Raw genomic sequence first — 22,102 nt, forward strand, 5'->3', positions numbered from 1 at the left:
TGTTTATCTAGTGGAGTTTTTAAAAAGTTTTTTGTTTCATTGTAATAGTTTAAATTTTCAAATATGACAATATTAAATAGTGATTGACGATATTAAATAGTGACTTATGATTTAAAGTTGCACTACAGTTATTTTTTCTGAATTGACAGCTAAACAATACTTTTTTGTGGAAGAAATGAAGTAAAAAGATGACATTTGTCCCAAGTAATTAATTATATTTTTAATGCTTTCATGTAACTGTTAAAATAGTATATTAATTTTGTATAGGTATGTATTTTCCTTGGATAAGCCTTAATAATTATTTATGAGAGATATGGATCAACAGTTGTTTATATCTTTTATGCATGAGTTGCATTTTTTCCTCTTTAAATAAATATTAAGAATAAAAAAACTGAATATTTAAGATATCTTTATTTTAGTTTATATGCATCATTTTTGTCCCATGTAATGCAAATTTTGCATATTTAGTCATAAAAATTAGATCTAAGAACATGCTTAATATGCAATGTTTACTTGCCTGTGGTAAAAGTGCCTTTGTGGAGGATTTTCTAAGGAAACTAATTCTGCTTACTTTACTGAAGGGGAAAACCATGGAGGCCTTCATACAACCAAGATATTCAGCTGTTAAAATCAAACTTGATAAACTTCAAAGGCTCAATGTTTCAGTCACTCAGCTGCTGTTCAGCATTTGTATTTTGAATATCTCTAATTAATTAAGCCCAAATTTAGTACATGCATTTTGGTCCATTTTTCTTTATTAGTAATTATTTTGTAATTTATTTAGTTATAATTTTTTTTTAAATTTGTTATCGGTCTAGTATATACAGGATTTACCTGTAAGTTAATGAGACTAGCTGCTGCGTGCACTCCAGTCACCAGCTGCACACTTCCCTGTAGCAGGATTTGTGGTGGGAGGTCTAAGCTAAGCAATGCAGCAGGCAATAGTTATGTCTGGGCTCTGATGCAGTGAGAATCTTGCGTAGCGCAAAAACTGTTTTTGAGTTTTGTCACAATAGAACACTTTAAAAATGGAGTGTTCACTGGAGCAGTGTTATGTAATTAAATTCTGCTTTCAGCTGAACAAAACTGCTTCCAAGATGTTTGATTAAAGAAAATACCCTGTCGGAGATCCAGTCTTTCTATCGGAGGTTCAGTGAGTTTAAGAATGGATGGAAGACTGTTGAAGACTTGTAATGATCTGGATGCCCTTCATTGAGCGGTTTGGACAAAAATGTGGCTGGAGTAAACAATTTCCTGTACTCTGACTGTCATTTGAGTGATTAATTGCCAAAGACCTCAACATGTGCAAAACAATGGTTCACAAACTTATTTGTGAAAGTTTGAACATGCAGAAGGATTCCAATTTCAAAGTGGCATACCTCAATCTCCTTGCATCCCAAGAAAGCGACAATGTTGAACTCCAAGGAAAGGAAAAGATTCATTGTCATTTTTTACAAGCGTGTAGTGGTTCACAAAGAATTTGTCTGAGCCAAACCATAATCCTGTTTTTTACAGAAAAGTCCTTGCACATCTGCATAGAGCCGTGAAACAGAAATGACTGGAAATTGCTGATTGCTAGAAACTCTACCACAACAGCGCTTCAGCTCGCACAGCCTTCATTGTGACTGCCTACTTGCCCTAGATAGAAATTGCACCCTTTCTGCAACCATCATGCAGCCCTGATGTGAGCCTGGCAGTGTTTTTCCTGTTCTCAAAGCTCAAAAGAAGCCTGAAAGGTCACCATTTTAAAGATATTCCCACCATTCAATGGGCTGTCACTCCCTCAAAGTCAGAGAAGAGTCTCTGAAGGAAGTTATGGCATCTGACTTTATAGAGAGCTTTTGCAGCATCAGAATCACATTGGCAGCAGCGTATTGACGTCGAAAGAGACTATACCGAAGAATTTTAACAGTATGTACTAATCAAAGTAGTCATTTTTCTTTATTAGACCCAATCTCATTACTTTATGGACAAACCCTGTATTCATGACCTGGTGACACTTCCCTTTTAAAGTAATGATCAGATAGTCCAGTTCTTTGTTATATATTCTTGAACTAAAGGGTTAATAACAAGTGAATTGAAATTATTGAATTCTAGTTATTTCCTTAGAACTCATGTATATAATCGTCTGTTGCTTTAATGTTTAATTATTTCAGAAGTTTCAAATGTGTTTAAATTTATATGTGTGAATTTTAATAATCTGTTGCTTTAATGTTTAATTATTTCAGAAGTTTAAAATTTGCTTAAATTTATATGCATGAATTTTAATAATAAAATAAAATAATTACTATAGGTAAATTTGCTTAAAAAAATTATACTTTACTTTGATGTAACAAAAGAAGAAAAAAGAAAAATTATGGAGGAACTTTTATTGAAGGAATTTGAAGAACTTGGAAGTAAGCTTACAATTAAAGTGGAAGATAATGTTGAGGTAAATTTTGCTTATTCATTTTTTTATGTGACTTTTCTAAGCTGTAGTATGCGCAATCAGGGCAATGAATCAAAATTATCTTTTTTAAAATCCAAACTATATTTATTGATTTCCTTAAAATTTTTGTAAATAATTGTGTAAAAGATGATAGTCGAAATTCATCAGCTTTTTAAAGCACAATTTGAGATTATCCTTGCAACAGATGAGCTATGATTTGAGGTTAATTGTGCAGCTATCCCTTGCAAAAGCTATTCTTAATCATCATTATTACATAGAATGGTGTTGCTACTAACTGCATGGGTGCAGAATAGAATAGTATAACTTTGAGTGATCAATCTCTTTTTGTCCTACCAATGATGGTCATTATGCAAAATTCTGAAGGTAAAGTGGTCATTCCTATACCATTGTAGAACAGCATAACGTCTATCAGCATGGCACTTATTTATTTTATGATTTGGGATGTTATTTGGTCACTTGTTGTAGACATCATAGGCACATTGATGTCTTGCCATTATATTGGTAAAGTGCTGCAGCTCCTGGAATTATCATATTTACTAGCATTTCATTCCATTCCACTTGCACATTTCCATTTTTTAGCAGGATAATATCCAATTGCATACAACTCAGGTAAACTTAAATGCTTTGCAAGGTACATAGATGCTTTTTAGTGTGCACAATTCCCAATCAGTTATGAATCAAGAATCTGTAGGAACTAAATTAGACATGCAATGTATACTCTCCCATCCTTATGAAATAAGAGGAAGTAGGGACTCCATTGAACATCACATAGTCCGTGATACTTCAGGATATTATTTAGCCATCTACTGAATCACTACCATTGGATTTAACTTAATCAAACCTAAATTATTCCAAATATTTATGAATTTAATATTTTGATATTTTCCTATTTATGCCACTAGATGTTCAAAAAAGAAATACAAAAACACAATCCCAAGCTTTCAAACTGAATTTTTTTAAGTCAAATAGTAATTTTATTTAATGGTAAAGACCATTTTATCAATTGGCAATAGTAGGTATTTTTTCTTATTTATTATTTTCCATGCTAAAATTGCTGTTTAAAACTTTGTCTGTAACCTGAGTGTTTAGGTTATAATTAGTCTTCATAAACATTTAGTGCATGAAGATTAATTATATCCATATAGGCAGATTATGTCTTCATGATGTTATGATTATATCTTCATAGTCAGAGACAGACAGAGGATTAATTATGCCCTCCTTCTAGAACACAAACATATCAATGTGCCAATAGTAAACTATCATTAACTAGTATGGTAAGCATTATAAAATGCACAGCTTGAAATGCAAAAAATTTATTATTTAGAATTATTTATCATTTTAATTATTAATTTATAATTATTACTATTTAGTGTTGAATCAATTTTTATTCAAACTTTTTTTCATTGTCCTCACTTAACAATAAAAACTTACCATCATGAAATTTTACTTTTTTAACACTTACAAAGATTTTAAAAAATAATCTTCCAAATGAGTTTATTCCTAACACTTACTGATTTTTGGCTATTTTTTCAAGATCAATCACTGTTTTTATCATTCTATCTGTAATATTTTTGAATTCTAATTTTGATGAATATATTAGCCATAAGTTATAAGAATGATTCTATGTTTTCTTTTGAAACAATAATGAGAGAAAATATGAGATTATTTTCTATTTTTTCACTATCATGTTATGATAACTCAAATATTATATTTCATTTCTTACTCTCTTCAATTAGAAATGGCAAGATATTCCTTATTTTTCTTTCATGTATATGTATGTGCAAATAAATTATCATTTCCTTAATGCAGATGTAGTGTTTTATTTTCTTTTGGTTTTAGATTTTTTTTTAAACTTCTGTACTCTTTTTCAGTGCATTATATGATATAAAGAATAGGCATAATAGTAGTATATTATAATAGTGAACTTTTATAATTTCAAATACCAGTATGAAAAATATATATGTATATTTCAGGATGTGAAAATCGAAAAGAAAGAAGATGAAGATATTCTACCTGCAAAGTCTGAGGTTTGCCTTTGATTAAACAGAAAATCTGATACAATTTTGTGGTGTCATTAAAATAATGCTAGTTTATATATGAATTGCATTGTTTGAATGTATGACAGAAATCTGTCAGTTTGTTAAGTTCTGAGATCTCTTTGCTTTTATTTATGACCAGCACATAAATTCTATTGCTGTTTCTTTTATTTTAGCACTTTTAATATTTTTTAATTTTTTAAATGTATATTTTTGTAACTGAAAATATTACAGATTCCTTTTTAAAAATGAAATATATAATTAGTAAGAAAATTATGTATTTTTTAATAAGTTTATTCAAATGAATTGGAAATACTGCATTTCTAAACTTACCTAATGCATCAAATTATGGAATTCTTAGACTTTCTTGAACAGCATATTTGTGTGGAATTTGTAAAGTAAACTTTGTCTGTTTTCACACTTTGTTAATGGAAATGCTTTATCTTCAAAAGTAATCTGTAATAATATCTAATCACATACAACTCATCAGTTTAAATGCTTTGCAAGGCACATGGATGATTTTTTGGTCTGCACAACTCCCAATCTGTTATCAATTAAGAATCTATAGGAACTGAATTAGAACTGTAAACTAATCTATGGTAGTAAAAATTGGGTGTATGATATTATATAATATAATATTTGAAAAAGAGAAAACATACATAGAAATTAAAATAATTTTTTTAAAAAGGGAAAAAATATATAAATGATGAGAATTTGGATTATAATTTATCAATCTATGAGAGTATTACATTTTAATGTTTTTGCTCTGAAGCTTTTTTGAAAGTTATGTAAATATTTTTTTACAAAATGTTTTATTAGAACTGGCAAAGAGACAAAAACCATGTTAATTTAAAAGATAAATTTTGACTGCTCCTAGTAGTTTAATTAAATTTATTGTAGTACCTTGAAAGGAAAGTTAAAAACATGAAATTTTGCTTTAAGTAATCTCGAAATGACTTTTATACTTTATTTGCAGCTTTTAAAGTTAGCAAATATCTTAGTGAATCCATTAGCAAATACTTTAAACTGCCATACTGATGTTTAACTAATTAATATTTATTGATGTTAATAATTCCTATTGTTAACCTTAATGAGATTGTTTTTAACTGCTTATTTAAAACTCGGAATGTTTCTCAAATATTGAATTTATTTATTTTTATAAGTAGTTGGATTTAAATATCAAGTAACATTGCTGATTTTTAATAATTTAATAAATAATCCTGAAACCTAAATAAATTAATTTAACACTTTATGTAACTCATTGTTACTTATACTCCCTTTTTCATATAATATTTAGACATTTGTGAATCGTGTATATGAAGTAAAAGTTCAAGAAATTGAAGAAGAAGTTACTTCAAAAAGAAAGAAAATTAATGATGTTATAATGAATAGGAAAGCAATTATGGAAGATATCATAAAATTAAGGAAACAAGAAATGGAAGACCATGTTATTTTAAAAGAGAAAGAAATGCGACGTGTGATCGATTCCATCAAGATAAAAGTATATTTTTATATTGTATTTCCCTTTAATATTTAATACAGATATATAAGCTATTTAACAGAGATTGGCAACCATTTATTAATGCTGTGCCAAAGTAATGTCAACATGACATTATTTTGGCACAGTCTCTGGCAAGTCTGAAATCAGAAATCGATCTTGTGTACTATGCTCACCATGTTTTTATTTACAGCAATCACTGAAGCATATTAAATTGATATTTTATTAATGTATTCCCAAATGCATTAAATAATTTTAGTGCTCTTTGTCGATTTTTCAGTATTTTAATGTAGAATTTGAACAAATATAAGAACTTTTCGAAGCTCTATTCAATCAGTGTGCCACTTTGGGCACACCCACAGAATTAACCCCTTAACTGCCGCGGGCGTATTTATACGCCTTGCTCAGCCGATGCGTTAACTGCCCCAGGCGTATATATACGTCCTTCCAAACTGCTATCATTTGCTTTGCGCTGCTACACCTAAAATTATTCGCAAAGTTAACGCATCGGCTGAGCAAGGCGTATATATACGCCCGTGGCAGTTAAGGGGTTAAACGATAAGTTCTATCTTAACAAAATTTTACTTGTGTACTCCTCTAGGCCTAATTAGACTGCCTACCTTTTTTTTTTAAATCAAAACTTCAACTTTAAAAGGTAGCGTGTCGGAAAGGATTAAACAGCATGTTGCTATTTAAGGTATTCTATTAGCTTTAAAAAACTCTACTTGATTATTTAAATAATTATTACTTTTTCCTTAACCTCTCCACAGCAGTGATGAAAAGAATCAGTAAGTAAGTGCATCTTAAATTGTAAAATGTATCATACATATGTAAGGAGAATTTGAGTCTAATCTTGATAAAGGTACCTTCTGAAAAAATTTTAATGAAATTTCTTGTGGAACAAGGTATAGAGAACCCAAACCAATAGGTCTGTTGATATAAACACTGATTTCAATAAGCTTGCAAAATGTATTATACAATAAATATATAATTTGATTTTGGTCTTAATACATTTATGGAAGTGGTGTCAGAAATATCTAAAGATGGTTGTGCTACTTAATGAAATTCGTCATACTGTTACGAAATGTACAGGCGTGGTAAGATGGCTTCCCCGCAAAGCAGGTTTAGGCAATAAAATGGCAAGAAATCGCCCATTTGGCGACAAAATTGGCGATATATCATGGACGGATGGAGAACCTTCTGGAACGAATTCTTACCAATTTAGCCCAGAATATTCTCGAACACAAGCCGAAAGCTGTATAAACCCTGCTGGTCCCTTGCCATTTTATGGCAATCCTAAAACTGCTTTGCGGGGAAGCCATCTTACCGCGCCTGTACATTTCGTAACAATACTTTGTTACAAAATGGTATAATAATATTCATGACAACTTCATAGATATATCAATCAAGTCTGCATTGTTTATCATACATCCTAGTATTGGACAGCTTTTCTACCATACTGAGTAAATTAAATATGTATAAAGTGCATAAAAAATATTTGCATCTATTGTAAATACTTCTGCCTTAAATCCAGAATAAGAATTCTTCATCACATCCCTACCTGGAATTAAGTATATAGCTCAAATCACATTACTTTATACAAGTTGTGTTTCTACACTTTAACATTTAAGAATGCAATGAAATAATGCATAATGTCTGAACCATGGTTCACTTTTTATAATAAAGTAAAAAATGAAAAACAAAAACTGTGTTGATCTAGCAGAGAGTTTAAACATATAACTGTATGGAATATATGATAATTCACATAGCTGCCAATTGATAGTGTGAAAAACTGGGAGTTTCCTGGAAGCTTTTGTGCTGCATTTTAAACGATCTCTAAATTGATATAAATTCACTTTATAATGCTTGATTCAGATCATTGTACTATTTATATGATTGTCATGTAAAATATATTAATATTTAATTGGATATATCCAATGTTATGCTCTTTGGCGTATTTCGTTTCGTAGTTTTTTATACTTATTTACCGAGAAAACCCTGAGTAGGAAGAAGGCTTTTGTTCATAAAAGTACTACTTTATATATGTCAAAAATAAAATTCATAAATAATGTGCATATGATCATGTAGAGAACCTTAAGAATAGATCATATATTAATGCAAAACAAAATTAAATACAAATATTAACTGATTGATTATTTCTTGAATCTTCATGAAATGTTCTACAAATAACTGGAAAGAAGATCACAATGGTTAGTACCACACAACATGTACTTCCACATTACCTTGAAGAAGTATGCTGGATATACTTTTGAAAAGAGATGATTGTTTTTTGGTCATACTGCTCAATATTCATAATTTATATGGCCGAATGACTAAAACAACTGCTCTTAAAGGACACTCCTGCTTTTGCTTTTTAAGATTTGAAGGAATTAATTATTTGAATTAGTAGATTGGCATTTCTGTTATTGTAACTGTTTAAGAATTATGTCTATCATTAGGAAATAATAAATAGCAAAATATAAAATTCAAATTCTGTTTTTAATATGGGATGTGTCATGCTTAATAGTGATCAAACTGCAGATTTGCTACGATACATATGTATAGCAATAGTATTATTATTATTTTATAATTGTTTTATTTACATTGCCTATAAATTTATTCTATATCTTTGAAGGGTTCACATCCAGTCTGTACTCTTCAGGATCTTTTTAATAAAATAGTGGATTTGAAAGAAAAGCAAGAAACTCCGCAGTTTCATAGCAAAAATAAGAAAATTTTAAATGAAGAATTTCAGGTTTGCATAGGCTTGTTAATTTTTTTAATTGGTCTTCATTTAATGTACATATGTAGTGATTTGCTTACAGAACAGTTTTAGTCCAATTGCCATTTTTGATCAGTTTTCAGTATTTTAGCGTTTGAAAATGCAATGTAAATGTAATTTTATATGAATATAATTTGATTTGCACAAAATTATTTAGATGTGCAACTAAATATATTACAGTATACAGGAAATGTAAAGTTTATATTATAAAACTGAATTTTTTGAAGTATCATCATTAATTATATTAATAAAGAAGCAAATACATTTTTCTATGTATTGACCATTAAAGTCTTATATCAGAAACTGCTGAAATAAAATTGTGTTTTGAATCTCCCCTGTCCTTCTACAAGTTTCTTAATTATAATATTTTTATTATTCTTTGTTTTTTAGACAATTAATATATCCATAAGTTTAAGAAACTTCATGGATGTTGCACTTAATTTAAAAGAAGAAGAACTAGAAATGCTGAAACAATCCAAACATAAAGACATAGAGAAATCATTGAATTTAATGAGGAAAGAACTTGATGGTGCCATCTTTAATGCAAAAGGAAAACTTGAAGAGGCACTTAAAGCCTATCATCAACATGAGGTTTGTTTAAGCTGGACTCATGCATTTCAAATAGATATATTCGATTACTTACTTCTCCTCCCTTTTTTTTTACTATTTTGCTGATACGTGTATTTTATAAATCTTAATTGTTAGAATAATTTGTTAAAATTAGTTTTATTTTAATAAATTAAATTTTTGCTTTTATTTAGAAATATCTTTTAATCCAGGTTTTAATTTTTTATTTTTTAATTATTTGCATTTAGAAAGCAATAACTAATATTTTGAATATTTAATTTTCACATGTAATGTAATACAATGATGTAAGAAATGTGATACCATTTGACTAAAAATATTGGAAGTCAAATATTTTATATTTTGCCTATGTCTAATTTGAACTGAGTAAGGCCACACGTAATAAAAGGAATTCATGCATTAATATTACTTATTATAAAGGCATTCATGACAGTGGTGCTTAAACTGGATTTTGTTGCAGGTGAATTTTGAATTTTGCTGAAAAGTCTAGCTTTTTATTGATTTTTTCTCCTGTACAAATTTTATTTTAAGTATTCAGACTTGCATGATGATACACTGAATATAAAATAATAAAAATTTTAAAACAAAAGAGTTAAAATAATGAAGACAAAAATTATAGAATTTATTGTCTTTGTCAGATATTTTAGCCTCACAGAAACTTCATCTTGAATTATACACAGGGAGGTATTTAAGGGTAATTTATTAAAGGGCTGTATTTCTTTGTTTAAAGCATCTCATATAAATATTTTTGTCAAATAAATCTTTTTCATGCAATATATAAGAAATTTAAAACAGTTATACGACTTTTTACGAAATTATTTCAAATAATATTACGAAACTAGCGGGCTGTGGCCAAAACAAAATTTATAGGTTCTATGTACACCGGAAGAGAAAATTTGTAAAGCATATAAATGTTTTATACATTTCTATATGTTTATACAGAAAATGTATAAACATATAAAAGCATTTCAATATGAATGAAATCAGTTCATTCTTTCTAAGCAACAACCAATTTGCAAATAGTTTGTTTGCTGCCAAACCAGGAAACAAAAACTTTTGATTAGTGCAAAAATTAGTGTTTGCAGAGTTTTTAATTAATACATCAGCTGAATAAAGTCGTAAAATGATGAGAATGGTCAAAATGGTTTCCCACAATTTTTGGAATCTGGAGGTGTACCCTCTCTCGAAACTGAACTACTCGTCATTCCAGAGAAGTTGATGCCACAAACAGACAGACAGATGCACGCAGATTTTAGTAGTGTAGATTGTTTGAATTAAACATAAATATAAAAGAAAATATTGAAAAGTTTAACATTTATAGGTTTAAAAATTAAAATCAAAAACTTGGAAATAAAACTTGCATTCAGGCAATTTGTGTCATTTTCAAATTCTGATTTTTTTTTTTTTTTTTTTTTTTTTTTTTTTTTTTTTTAAGTAATGAATTTATTCATAAATAATTGATTTTCTTTCTGTGTGTTGTAGAAGTCTAGAGCAATGGAATATGCCACAGCTTCAGGAAAGTCTAAAATTCAGTCAAAGGTTTGTATTTGGTTATTCTCTCTTTTTTGCATATTTTTTCTATATATTGTACAATATCCAAGATCCAGACTCACCAGGACCTTGGCAATTCCAGATTTCAGATTTTTCTGGATATTAGACCATCAATTCAAATCTAGTAAAATGACATTTAGATATTATAAAATAAAAAATATGAAACAGTGCTTTATGAAATAATAGAGCATTTATGACCTTAAGAGAATTTTAAAAAAATAATTAAAGGAGCTTAAATTTTATATATTTGCATTATTAAAAGTATCTTCAATGCAAGTTGTTTAATTTGTTTCATTTTTTGGGCTAACATTTTCCCTTTAATTCTATGCAAATATGCAATTTCTTCATTTACAAAATTCCATTGTTCAAGTTCTATAAATGCTACGTTCAGAATTCCCAATTAAACTGTATATCAAATTTTTTTCATTCTCAATAACCTCTCTGTCTGTTTCTTCACTATCAGTAACAATAATTGTTAGATTCAGACCATACTGCAGATTTTACCATCTGTTAGTTGATTGATGATTTTGGCATTGTCATCGCAATGAAAAACTTAATTATATCATCTTCGCTCATTACCACTCACTTATTATTATTAATATAGAGAACTATATTTCTTCATAAATTCCATTAATTGAAAAATTTCACATTTTGTTTGCTATATTTGAGAACTTTCAAATCTGTGGCTATCATCATAAAGCCTTGCTAGCGTCTGCTTTACACTATTGATGATATATCATGAGATTGGGGACTAAAGATATGATGTTCCGCTAAATTTTGCATTGTTCGTATTGCATGCTGATGAAGTTAAGCCTGAATTATGTTAGTTATTTATTATATTCATGCTTTTTTTGCATTGTATTTTCCTGGTAATGGACAGCAAAGCAACTTAAATATAATTCTAAAGATCTTTTAATGTCGCTGAAAGTATATAAACATAAACATTGTCTTTAACATTATCTCAAAAGGGGCGACTCTGATTATAAGGTTGAAAGAACTTTATGGCCATCTGAACAATGATAATCATCTTCACCATGTCAATTAATCCTACTGCATGGAAGGTGATCATTTAGAAATATAGTTATATAGAACTCCACTTTGCTGGAACGCAGAATTTTCTGAGTCATCTTTCATTTGAAAAAATAATGACAATTCTAATACGTTAAAAGGTGTAACTTACCTTTCAGAGTATTCTCAAAGAAAATATATGGTTTGTATAGTTATGTCTCTGAAACTGAACTAAAAATGTTTATTTTTGGGTGCATCTCATTTGTGTTCAATGAGAACAGAAATGTTTTCCTTCCCATGTATCTAGTTGTGATGGATTTATTATTCTGAATTAATGAAACATCACTTTGTCATTGAATAATAGAGGGGCAGTAAAATAATTGTCTCTCAGTGTTTCTTACATGTAATTGCAAAATTTATGTAGCTTCATTTTCAACTGATTTGTAAACTTGCTATTTTGAAAATGGAACTGATCTGCTACACTATGTATCACAAGAACATTTACATATACAAATTTTAAAATATCTCTTTTATTGCAAGATTATCAAGCATAGTTTGGATCTACAACTTGGAATCACAGGATTTGAAACCCAGGAAATCATTTTTAATAGTTCTAGGCAATAATTTTATGTTACCTATGCTTACTTATATTACAAAGATGACTATCTCTGAGTAAGAATGCTGTGATTTTGAACTACATTTTCCTATTTCAATCTTTACTAAAACAAAAGGCACCCATTTTTATATCTGTATAAGAGAAGCTTTAACTTTATTTCATTGAAAATTAAAAATCTGATCAGTAATAAATTTTGTGATGTCTAATAGAATGGTTTTCATATTATATGATGTATTATTTATAAAATGTATTGTAATGTATATTCCGGTTGTTATGCAAAATTATCATCTTAGTAGCATACGAGTTTAAAATATATTTTACAGGAATATATAATCAATGAAGAGGAGATTTTTCCAGATGTTGGATATTTTAAAGAAGCCATAAAAAAGTTTGAATCATCTGCAAAGTCTCAAGCAAAACAAAAAGTTTCTCATTTTTGTCGATATTTGTTTTTTAATATTATCTTTTTGTGAAAATGCATTATATTTTCTATTATGTAGTGCTAATAAAGTTCTCCTTTCCCTAGGATTTATCATTTTCTACAGAACAAATTATTAGAAATAAAATTTCACGTACTGCATTGTCTAAGAAATTACAATCAGTGCAAAATGTAGCTGAGCCCCTTTTGAAATTATTTCAAATGGAAGTGGAATCTCTTAAAAAAGTATGTATATATATATATATATATATATATGTAAAAGAATGCATGTAATAAAACTTTAAAATTGTCTTTTAATTATTTGCATGTTCAAATGAACATGTACAATATTTTATTTTACTGCATTCAAAAATTTCATTTTAATAAATTTTATCTCTCTTTATTCTGTTTAAGTTTTTCATTTATTAATTTAGTTTTGCTTTTTATAAGGTTATTCATATATGAAGATTACATTTTACATTAATGATCATCTATAATTAAAAAGTTAAAAATCCAAATTGATAAATGTGTTTTGTTAGTTGACAAAACTGAAGTTTAGGATGACTAATTTAAGACAAAAGTAGAGAAATACTTTAAACCGCAAGCCAAAAAAGGTCTTTTTTAGCATATTTTGTGAGCAGGGCTGTTGCAAGGTGTGATAGTGCTTGTGTGACAATCTTTTGTGGTCCTCTTACTGTTTTCCAGGACACGACGGGGGCACACCTCTCTTTAGTAGTTTTTTTTTAAATGACAATTTGAGATGGCATTAATATCATGTTTTTTAATTTAAAGAAGCACCAAATGGTGAACACTGGGTCATGATGGCCCAGCATGTGAGTCAGCCAATGAATTATAAAATGTACATGTAAATTTCTAGGAATATGAAACAAAATTTTTTATAAATTTGGAGACATTTTTAGGCTATCATGCAATCTACCGATTTTAGTTGGTTATTTATTTCTAAGATGGCACCACTGAAACACTATTTTGAAATTCAAATGTGCAATAAAATGGCAGGGAAAAATAATATTATTAATTTATATATACCTAATGTGAAATGAAATTCTCAAATATACATTTTCGATTATTTCATCCAAATTACGTTCAAACTTACTTGTAGCAATCCTTAATATCAACTACAAATTTTTATCAATAATATATGACTGATGTTTATCTTTCATGTACTTTATTAACGAAAAAGTTTTTTTGCATTAATATGTCGATCGAAATAAGCTGACAGTTTGCAGTTTTGCCGGTTCTTGACTTCCTGCTTCCTACAGATAGATGTAAGATTCTAATAACAGGGAATGATACATAGACAGAGGATGTCAAAGAATAGATATCATAATCATTTGAAGGTTTTAGAAACCTACAATAGAAAATGTGCCTAAAGTAAGACAAAAAAATTCTGGAAACATAGTCAACTATCATGAGTTAAATTATCCTTTTTTATTAAGCTGTCAATATAATGAGACTTTTTTCTGTTATGCTAAAAAGAATGGTCAAATTCAAAATTTAAAGTGCAAAATCTTTACAAAATTCATGATGAAAAACCACAATCTGAAATTTTCAAAAAAACTACAATATTCTTGTAGCAATTATCATCACATCTGTGAAAAGATAAAGATAGATATATTCAGCATTTCAATTTTCTGTTAAACCTTCCAGAAAGATAGCAGGCATAAGTTATTTGGATAAGGCAAAATGCACAAGGACTATCTTGTGTAACCTTTGTAGAGGAGTTTCTAAGGGAAAATGTCTCATATTCATGTTACAAATGAAAAAAACTGCAATAAACTATCCATGCAGCCAACCTGTTTGCCTGATTGGAACCTGAATCAAAGTTCCAGTATTAGAGATTAAGAGTATCACGTTTTAATGATGTCAAAGTTTCTACACTGTTACGCTTTAAATCCCCAAGAGAAAAATTAATTCCTGTGTTTCAAATATCAAGTAAGTAAAGGATGACTTACACAATTTAAACAGCAACATCAAATTGTTTTCAAATCTGCGTGGAAAAAAAAAAGAGAGGTATTCCTTCAAATGAACTATCAAATATCATCAGAAAAATGATGAGGTGTAAAAGCTTGTGATATCTTGAATTATGATGAAACTGAGTTATTTTATCATGGCCTCTGGAAAAGACTTCAGCATTCAATAATGAAATGTGTACTAGCATGAGGCATAATAAAGAAAGGGTGACTGAGATGCTTTATAGTAATGCAGATGGTATAGAACAAGTGCTTTTTAAGATATACAATTTTTGCCAGCCAGTTCTGAAACAAATTTGAAAGCTTAGATTACCTGTTTGCTACTTTAAAGGTGATTACTTAGACTAGAATTTAATAATCAAAATCATGAAGTCTTGTTCATAGTAGATGAATGTGTATCTCATGAGAAATATATTTCTTCTTTTAAATTACATTTCTTTCCTCAAATTCAGCATAAGACCTTCAGCACAGCAGGGGTTTGTGTAAAATGCAATTTGGGAGGGGGGATCAGAAGCATTTCATTTGGAAATTCATTCACAGTATAGACCAATAGTTCTTTTACAAAGATTTTTATTTTGCAAGCAATTTAGATGATTTTCTTCTGACGCCCATGTAGAAACAGGCTGTGAAGGATAACAAGGTGGTTGATCTTTCAAATACATAAATAAATGCAGCATGAACTGAATAATGATCTTAGAATGCCCAAATATTTAGTAGATGAGAATATTTTAGTGCATATTGAAAACTTAAAATATTATTATTAGCTGATTTTGGTAAAGAAGTTGTGTTTGGACTGAAACTGACATTCCATTACCATCACATTCTAAAGCAATTTAAAAAATAGTATCAATGCTTTGGTATTTGCAAGAAGTAGAAAAATCCAAAGATACTATATCAAAATTAAATAGCATTAAAGCATTTTCATTTTTCTGAAAAAAAGAATGACTTTTACTAATAATAATGAATGACTTTATTAAAGAATTATTTTAATGATAATATTCACATTTAATGATAATATTTTTACTGCGGGGCCCACGGTCAAGAAAGCAGATTTCGGGCACAGCAGGCCTTGGCCCATTAAGGCTGTTACACCACTGAGTTTAGTTTTTTTATATTTAATTTAGTTAATATTTAAAAATAATATTAAACTCATATTAAATTTTAATTAAATTATACATGATTAATAAGATAAAAACTTATTAATAATGTAATTTATAATATATTTGTATTTTATTTTTATCTGTTTTTTGCCTATTGATATTTGTTTTGTCCATTGGGATATCTGCATACCAATAAAAACACATTGACTGAACAAGTCAGTTAATTTAACATTCCATTAGCATCTCCTGAGATGTTAAGCTTTTACCATGTAGTGATCAGTTTCATTTTTAGGTACTCTATGATATGGATGTAGACAAAGAGAAAGCTGTTTCACATGGGATATCTTTCACAGATGTTGAAGCGAGGTTGAAGGAATTATCTTCTAAAACTATTCAAAAGGTCAGATTAAAGAAAAATTTTGTGTGTATATATATTATTAAGAATAGTTTCTTAAAAATATTAAATTTTTTACAAAAAAAAAAAAATATATATAAATTAATAGTTTAATTCTTAACCAATAAGCACAAATATAAATTTGTGTTTAGTCTTTGTGCAGCAGGTAAGTAGATATCCTTTTAGCCAAGTGAGTGTATAACAACAGTTATACTGCTCCCCATATTCAAAAACTGAGAAGAATTTATTTAACTTTATGTGAATTTTATGAGCTAAGTGTTATCAGGTATTTAATTTTCGAGCAATCTCCTGAGCACTTTGCTGAGAAGTTCATTCTTAAAGGGTTGTTTAGTTGAAAGTATTATTACTTTCATTTTTACATTTATTTTAACTGTATTAAAGGCTGTAGAACAACCTTTTCAAGTATACGATGCATAAAATATACAGGAGTCAATATTATTTCAAATACTGTACCATTAAATCTCGTTTAATCCTCTTCTTGCTAGGTATAGAAATTTTTGAGTAACTGGTTAAAACTTTTGTAATTTCTTTTTTTTTTTTAACATCTAATTTAACTTTTATCAAGTTTTAGTAAATCATATAAATATTTCTTTACAATCCCATCTAATACCTCTGTGCAGTTTTAGCAGAAAATCATCATAAATTGTCAGTTTTTAAACTAATTTTGAAAACTGTAAGGAAAACAGGTTTTTTTAAATTCCTTATGCCAAATGGTCATGGCTATTTGTTCTTTAATTTTTTCTGTTTCTTTTGCTACTTGAAATTCTACACTGTTTTAATTATGATGTTGAAACAGCTAAACCTCAACATATGTAAACCATGTTTTTCCATTATTGGTTCATTTTTATATCTTTCAAACCATTCAATAATTTTATTTTCTGAAAGCTCATCTAATGAATTTTTTAAAGGAGTACTTTTAACTGTTTTGAAAAACTCAGAATGATTGTTCATTGGGTCATCAATATTTTTGCTTCTTCACATTTTGTTAAAAGTTTTACAAAGCTTTTCTACCGTGTTGTGTTAAGGGCCAGTGCCAGAGCATGTGCAAGCAGTACAGCAGCACAGGGCAGCAGAATTCAGAGGGAGCAAAATTTTTAGAATTTTGGAAGGACCGGGTGACAAAAATTTGGAATCGCAGATTTTGCTCCAGGCAATAAAAAGTCTAGCATGGGCCCTGTGTTGTTTATATGCTTCTAGGCAACAGCAGCCTTAACAGTTGCATCTTTTGTATTGAACTGATTTTTAAAATCATTGATGCTGCAGTCAGATCAATTTTGTATAAATGAATTCCTATATATAAATTTAGAGTTCTGAATAACTGCTTCATTTCTAGTTTGGGTATCATTATCCAGCTTCTGACAGTTTTTTTATTTTAAATTGCAAATATTGCTGATGGCAGGAATGTTGATGAGAGAGGTGTCTCATTATCAAAAGGGCCAAAATCATTGGATACCTTACCATTGGACTTTTACTGTATTCAGAAAATCTAAATTTACAGGATGAAAAATGAGTTTTTTATTTTCCCATTTAAATTTTTTTAAGGAAAAATATCTTTATTTTTGAAGCTCTTTCTAGTTCATTTCACATACATCTATAGGAAATATTCCTTTGTTTAAATACAAGCTTACTAAATTATTTGCTGTCGCTATAAGATCGACATTATATATTTACGACTTATTACTTAATATCTTTACAACTTATGTATTTAATGAAGCATAGTGTTATCTTCTCGTATTGCAACAACAGCCTGTTAAAAGTAAATGCATTTATCTTGATAGATTTCAATTCTGGTATAAATATTTTACCACCATCCCAAAAAAAGAAGCAGCATAACCATCCATCAATATTTAAGAATAAAAATATATATTTATATATATTTGTATAATACAAAATATAAAACTTATAAATGATTACTAATGAATAAATTGTATGAATTATTAAAAAATTACATTGTAAAGATTATAATATAATTCTCATGTCATACTAATTATTTTGATTGCATTATTCATTCATTTATTGAAATTGGTTGTAACATTAGTTAATGTATTATTGAGGCATAAATATTTTGAATGAAATCCATCAATAATATAAGAAATTATTTATATGCTGGTCCTTTATTCCTGCGTTGCTAGTTAAATGATCAAAAATAGTGAGAGGTAAAAATATGAAGCACATTACATCATGATAATTAAGAAGCATTTGCCACCTAACCAAGTGCATACAATCCATTCTTTTATAAGTATGATAAAATTAAAAAAAATCATATATTTTTCCTTTAAAAAAGCTAAATAAAACATAAAATAGTAGTTTACTCATATAATATGGTTATTATTTGTCCTGGAACCATACAGTTAGAAAAGGTACAATGTCTCACAAAAATCATCAGTCACTATAATTTTTTTTATTTATTTTCTAAGCAATGGGAAAAAAGCTTTGAAATAAAATAATAAAGAATATTTTTCCTTTGAATGCATTATTTTCTTAGATCTTTCTTTGTACTAAATAAATTTGAAAAAATTAAATAGTCAATTTAAAAAGTAGTGTTTTCTGCTGAAAGGGGAAATAAATATACCACAAAATTAATTGGGCATTTTCATAATTTCTAATTAAAATCATCTGCAATAAATGCAAAGTGGCATAAGTTTGGATAAAGAAGCTAGTCAAAAATCGTTTGCTTTTACAATTTGAATTTTCTTTTTTTTTTTTAAATATATATATTCCTTGTTTTAACGTTTTCTTGCAACAGCTCCGTCACGAAAAGAAACATCATTAGAAACCTGCAGATTAGTTATTGATATGCGTGAAAAGAAAGATAAATTTATTATAAAAATGTCCTATTTATGCAATTTAAGTGAGTCTACAGTTTTTTATATTATTAAGCAGTATGAGAAACAGAATAGTATTCAAAACAAAAGAAGACCTGGAAAACCATCTAAGTTATTTGATGGAATGAAACTCTTTATTCTAAAGAATATTAAAAAGAATCCAAGACCGAGTGCTCCTGAACTTGTTGCAGAACTTGAATTATATGGAATACATGTAAATCTAGAAACTGTAAGAACAGTAATGTGATCTGCAGGATATCATAGGCGAGTAGCAAGAAGAAAATTTTTTGTCAGTAAAGAAAACTGAAATCTTCGACCCACTTTCGCAAAATCCCTCAAACAAAAAGACACACCTGATTATTGGAAAAATGTGTTGTTTGCTGATGAAAGCAAATTTAACATCTGAACAACTGCTGGTGTGGGAAAAATAACCAAAGAAAAATTTTGGAAGCAAAACTTAGTACCAAGTGTTAGACACAGGAGAGGAGGAGTTATGGAATGGGGATCTATAGCACATTCTGGTGTTGGTAATATGGAGTTTATAGATGGCATTATGGATAAGTATAAGTACCTTGACATTTTGAAACTAACAACACAAAGCATCAGCACAAAAACATAATATACAAAATAGTTTTAAATTCTACCAGGACAATGATCCAAAACATACTGTGCATAATGTTAGACTGTGGTAATGTAAGTGTCCAAAATTAATTAAGGCACCCACCCCAATCAACAGATCTTAATCCTATTGAACATATTTGGCAGGAACTAGAATCGAAAATTCGAAAACAGATCGTAGTTTCGCGGCAGCAACCGAAAACACTAATTCAAGAGGAGTGGCATAAAACAAATCCAGAAATAGAAATAACCTAATTAAAAGAAAAGTCAGTGCCCAAAAGATTAAATGAAGTGATTAAGTGTAAAGGTTATCCCACAAGATAATAAAAAGCAATGTATGTTTTCTTCATTTTTGGCTGTTACTAAAAGTGTCCAATTATTTTTGGGAGAATATTTTCCTCATTAAACAAATTACATTTGATTTTCATCTTTTCGAAAATGTAGTTACTATAAAAAAAAAGTGTTGAATTTATACATAATCAAAATAAAAGCTTTTCTTTTTGTTTTCATCAATTTTAGTTATTATGTTCATTAAAGAATACAAAAATTCAAAGTGTCCAATCATTTTTGTGAGCCACTGCAAACTCCAAAATTTTTCACTCTACATGTAGTTATACTAGATATGCAAAAGTAAGTTTAGGGTATAATGGGCTGAAATAATTTGTTATTTGTATCAAGATTCGTATTTTAGAGAGTAAATTCTTTCTTTTACCAGTTGTTTTATGCTTTTTTATTTCTTTTCAGGAAATTCTTTTAGATATCTCTGCAGTCTTAAACAAGAATACGAGTTTGCTGATGTTAGGTTGTTTTATGGATGACAAATGTGATATTGCATTAAATTTAGGTAAATAAGTTCTAGATAACATATTTTTTAATCTTATTTATTTAACTATAACTTGCGTTATTGAAAAACTAATATCAAAAGCAGATTGATGGGTTCAAGGTTTTATGAGATTATGTATTTTGATTTCTCTCATAAATTTCCTACAATATTTGCAGTAATGTTTAAGTTTAACAACCATGTTTAGGAATTTGTAGTGATGCAAATAGATTTCTTTTAGACATTAATAGAGTGTATAATATTTATTATTATTTTTTATTTTTAAAATCTCATAAGAATTTAGGCATTTAATGTCAAATATTGCTGAATGAAATGCTATATGTTTTAACTCATTTTTAAACTGAGTATTAGCAATAAAAATGACTTTGAAACCCATCTTTATGGATTTATGTTGCATTTTAACCCGGTGGAAGGCGCGCGCTAAACAGAGCACATTTTGGTCGCGCGGGGTACCTGTATAACCCCACCGATAAATTTAAGCTTAATTCAATATACACATATAAACTTAAGTGCAAATAAATTGAAAAGGTATAAAATACAGTTTTTTAGTATATTCTAAAGCATGAATATTAATTTGAAAATATATTTACGTTAATTTCTACTACTAATGTTTATAGGAAAAAACTTACTCAATTACAAAATAAAAATCAGTTACATACCTTTATTGAATTTTAAACACATTTGTCACAAACATAATTAGAGTGATCCTTGCAAGTAAAATTTTGGCATTTCATACAAGAAATTGTTGTTTTTTTGTCCTTAGCTCGAGGACATATTGTACATCGTCCTTTACCAAGCTTCATTCTCTTTGGCAAGTTCTCTTCAGAAACGGCATTCCTTTCTGTTGAGAAATTCTGATTCATTTTCTCTCGTAATTCTCTGGGTAACATTTGCATATTTGATCTCCTCTTTATTTGTGGGTTTACGAGAGATAATGCCAATGTTTTCAAAAACATTCGTCTACTTTTATACTGCAAGGGAGGATTTTTAGTAGACATAAGTGACACTCGCGCGTTTATACCAGCCACGTTCAAAACACAGTAAAAAATCACCATAGGCCACCTGTTTGTTTTCCTAGCTGTTGAATAAAGCGTAGACATTTCATCAACAGTATCTACTCCTCCTTTCGTTCCATTGTAGAAATGGATTATTTCTGGCTTACTTTGTTCAGAGTTTTCATCTATCGTGTCATCATGATGCATTGTAGACAGAAGAACTACACATTTCGATTTCTTTGGAACATATGATACTAATGTCATGTCTTTTTGGAATCCAAACATGGAAGAATATACTTCTCTTTTCTTTGTTTCTAAAAATTCAGCAGGAATTACAGCTTTATTTTTCTTCAAAGTTCCCACTACAGTGAGTT

At 28.8% G+C, this 22,102-nt stretch overlaps 1 protein-coding gene across 1 annotated transcript in view; it reads left to right on the top strand.

The window, feature by feature from the left end:
* Positions 1-22,102, top strand: part of LOC118197442 (uncharacterized) — a 576,327-nt gene that overhangs the window by 277,604 nt on the left and 276,621 nt on the right. The window contains exons 70-79 of the mRNA XM_085827453.1: positions 2,294-2,431; positions 4,423-4,476; positions 5,783-5,986; positions 8,619-8,738; positions 9,156-9,356; positions 10,833-10,889; positions 12,849-12,950; positions 13,052-13,189; positions 16,327-16,434; positions 20,637-20,736. Of these exons, the coding sequence (XP_085683579.1) occupies positions 2,294-2,431; positions 4,423-4,476; positions 5,783-5,986; positions 8,619-8,738; positions 9,156-9,356; positions 10,833-10,889; positions 12,849-12,950; positions 13,052-13,189; positions 16,327-16,434; positions 20,637-20,736 (1,222 nt within the window). The remainder of the gene's footprint in view (positions 1-2,293; positions 2,432-4,422; positions 4,477-5,782; positions 5,987-8,618; positions 8,739-9,155; positions 9,357-10,832; positions 10,890-12,848; positions 12,951-13,051; positions 13,190-16,326; positions 16,435-20,636; positions 20,737-22,102) is intronic.

The sequence above is a fragment of the Stegodyphus dumicola genome, chromosome 12 (genome assembly GCF_044657685.1).
Source record: "Stegodyphus dumicola isolate Sdum_Otavi_A_Nest chromosome 12, ASM4465768v1".
NCBI lineage: Eukaryota > Metazoa > Arthropoda > Arachnida > Araneae > Eresidae > Stegodyphus > Stegodyphus dumicola.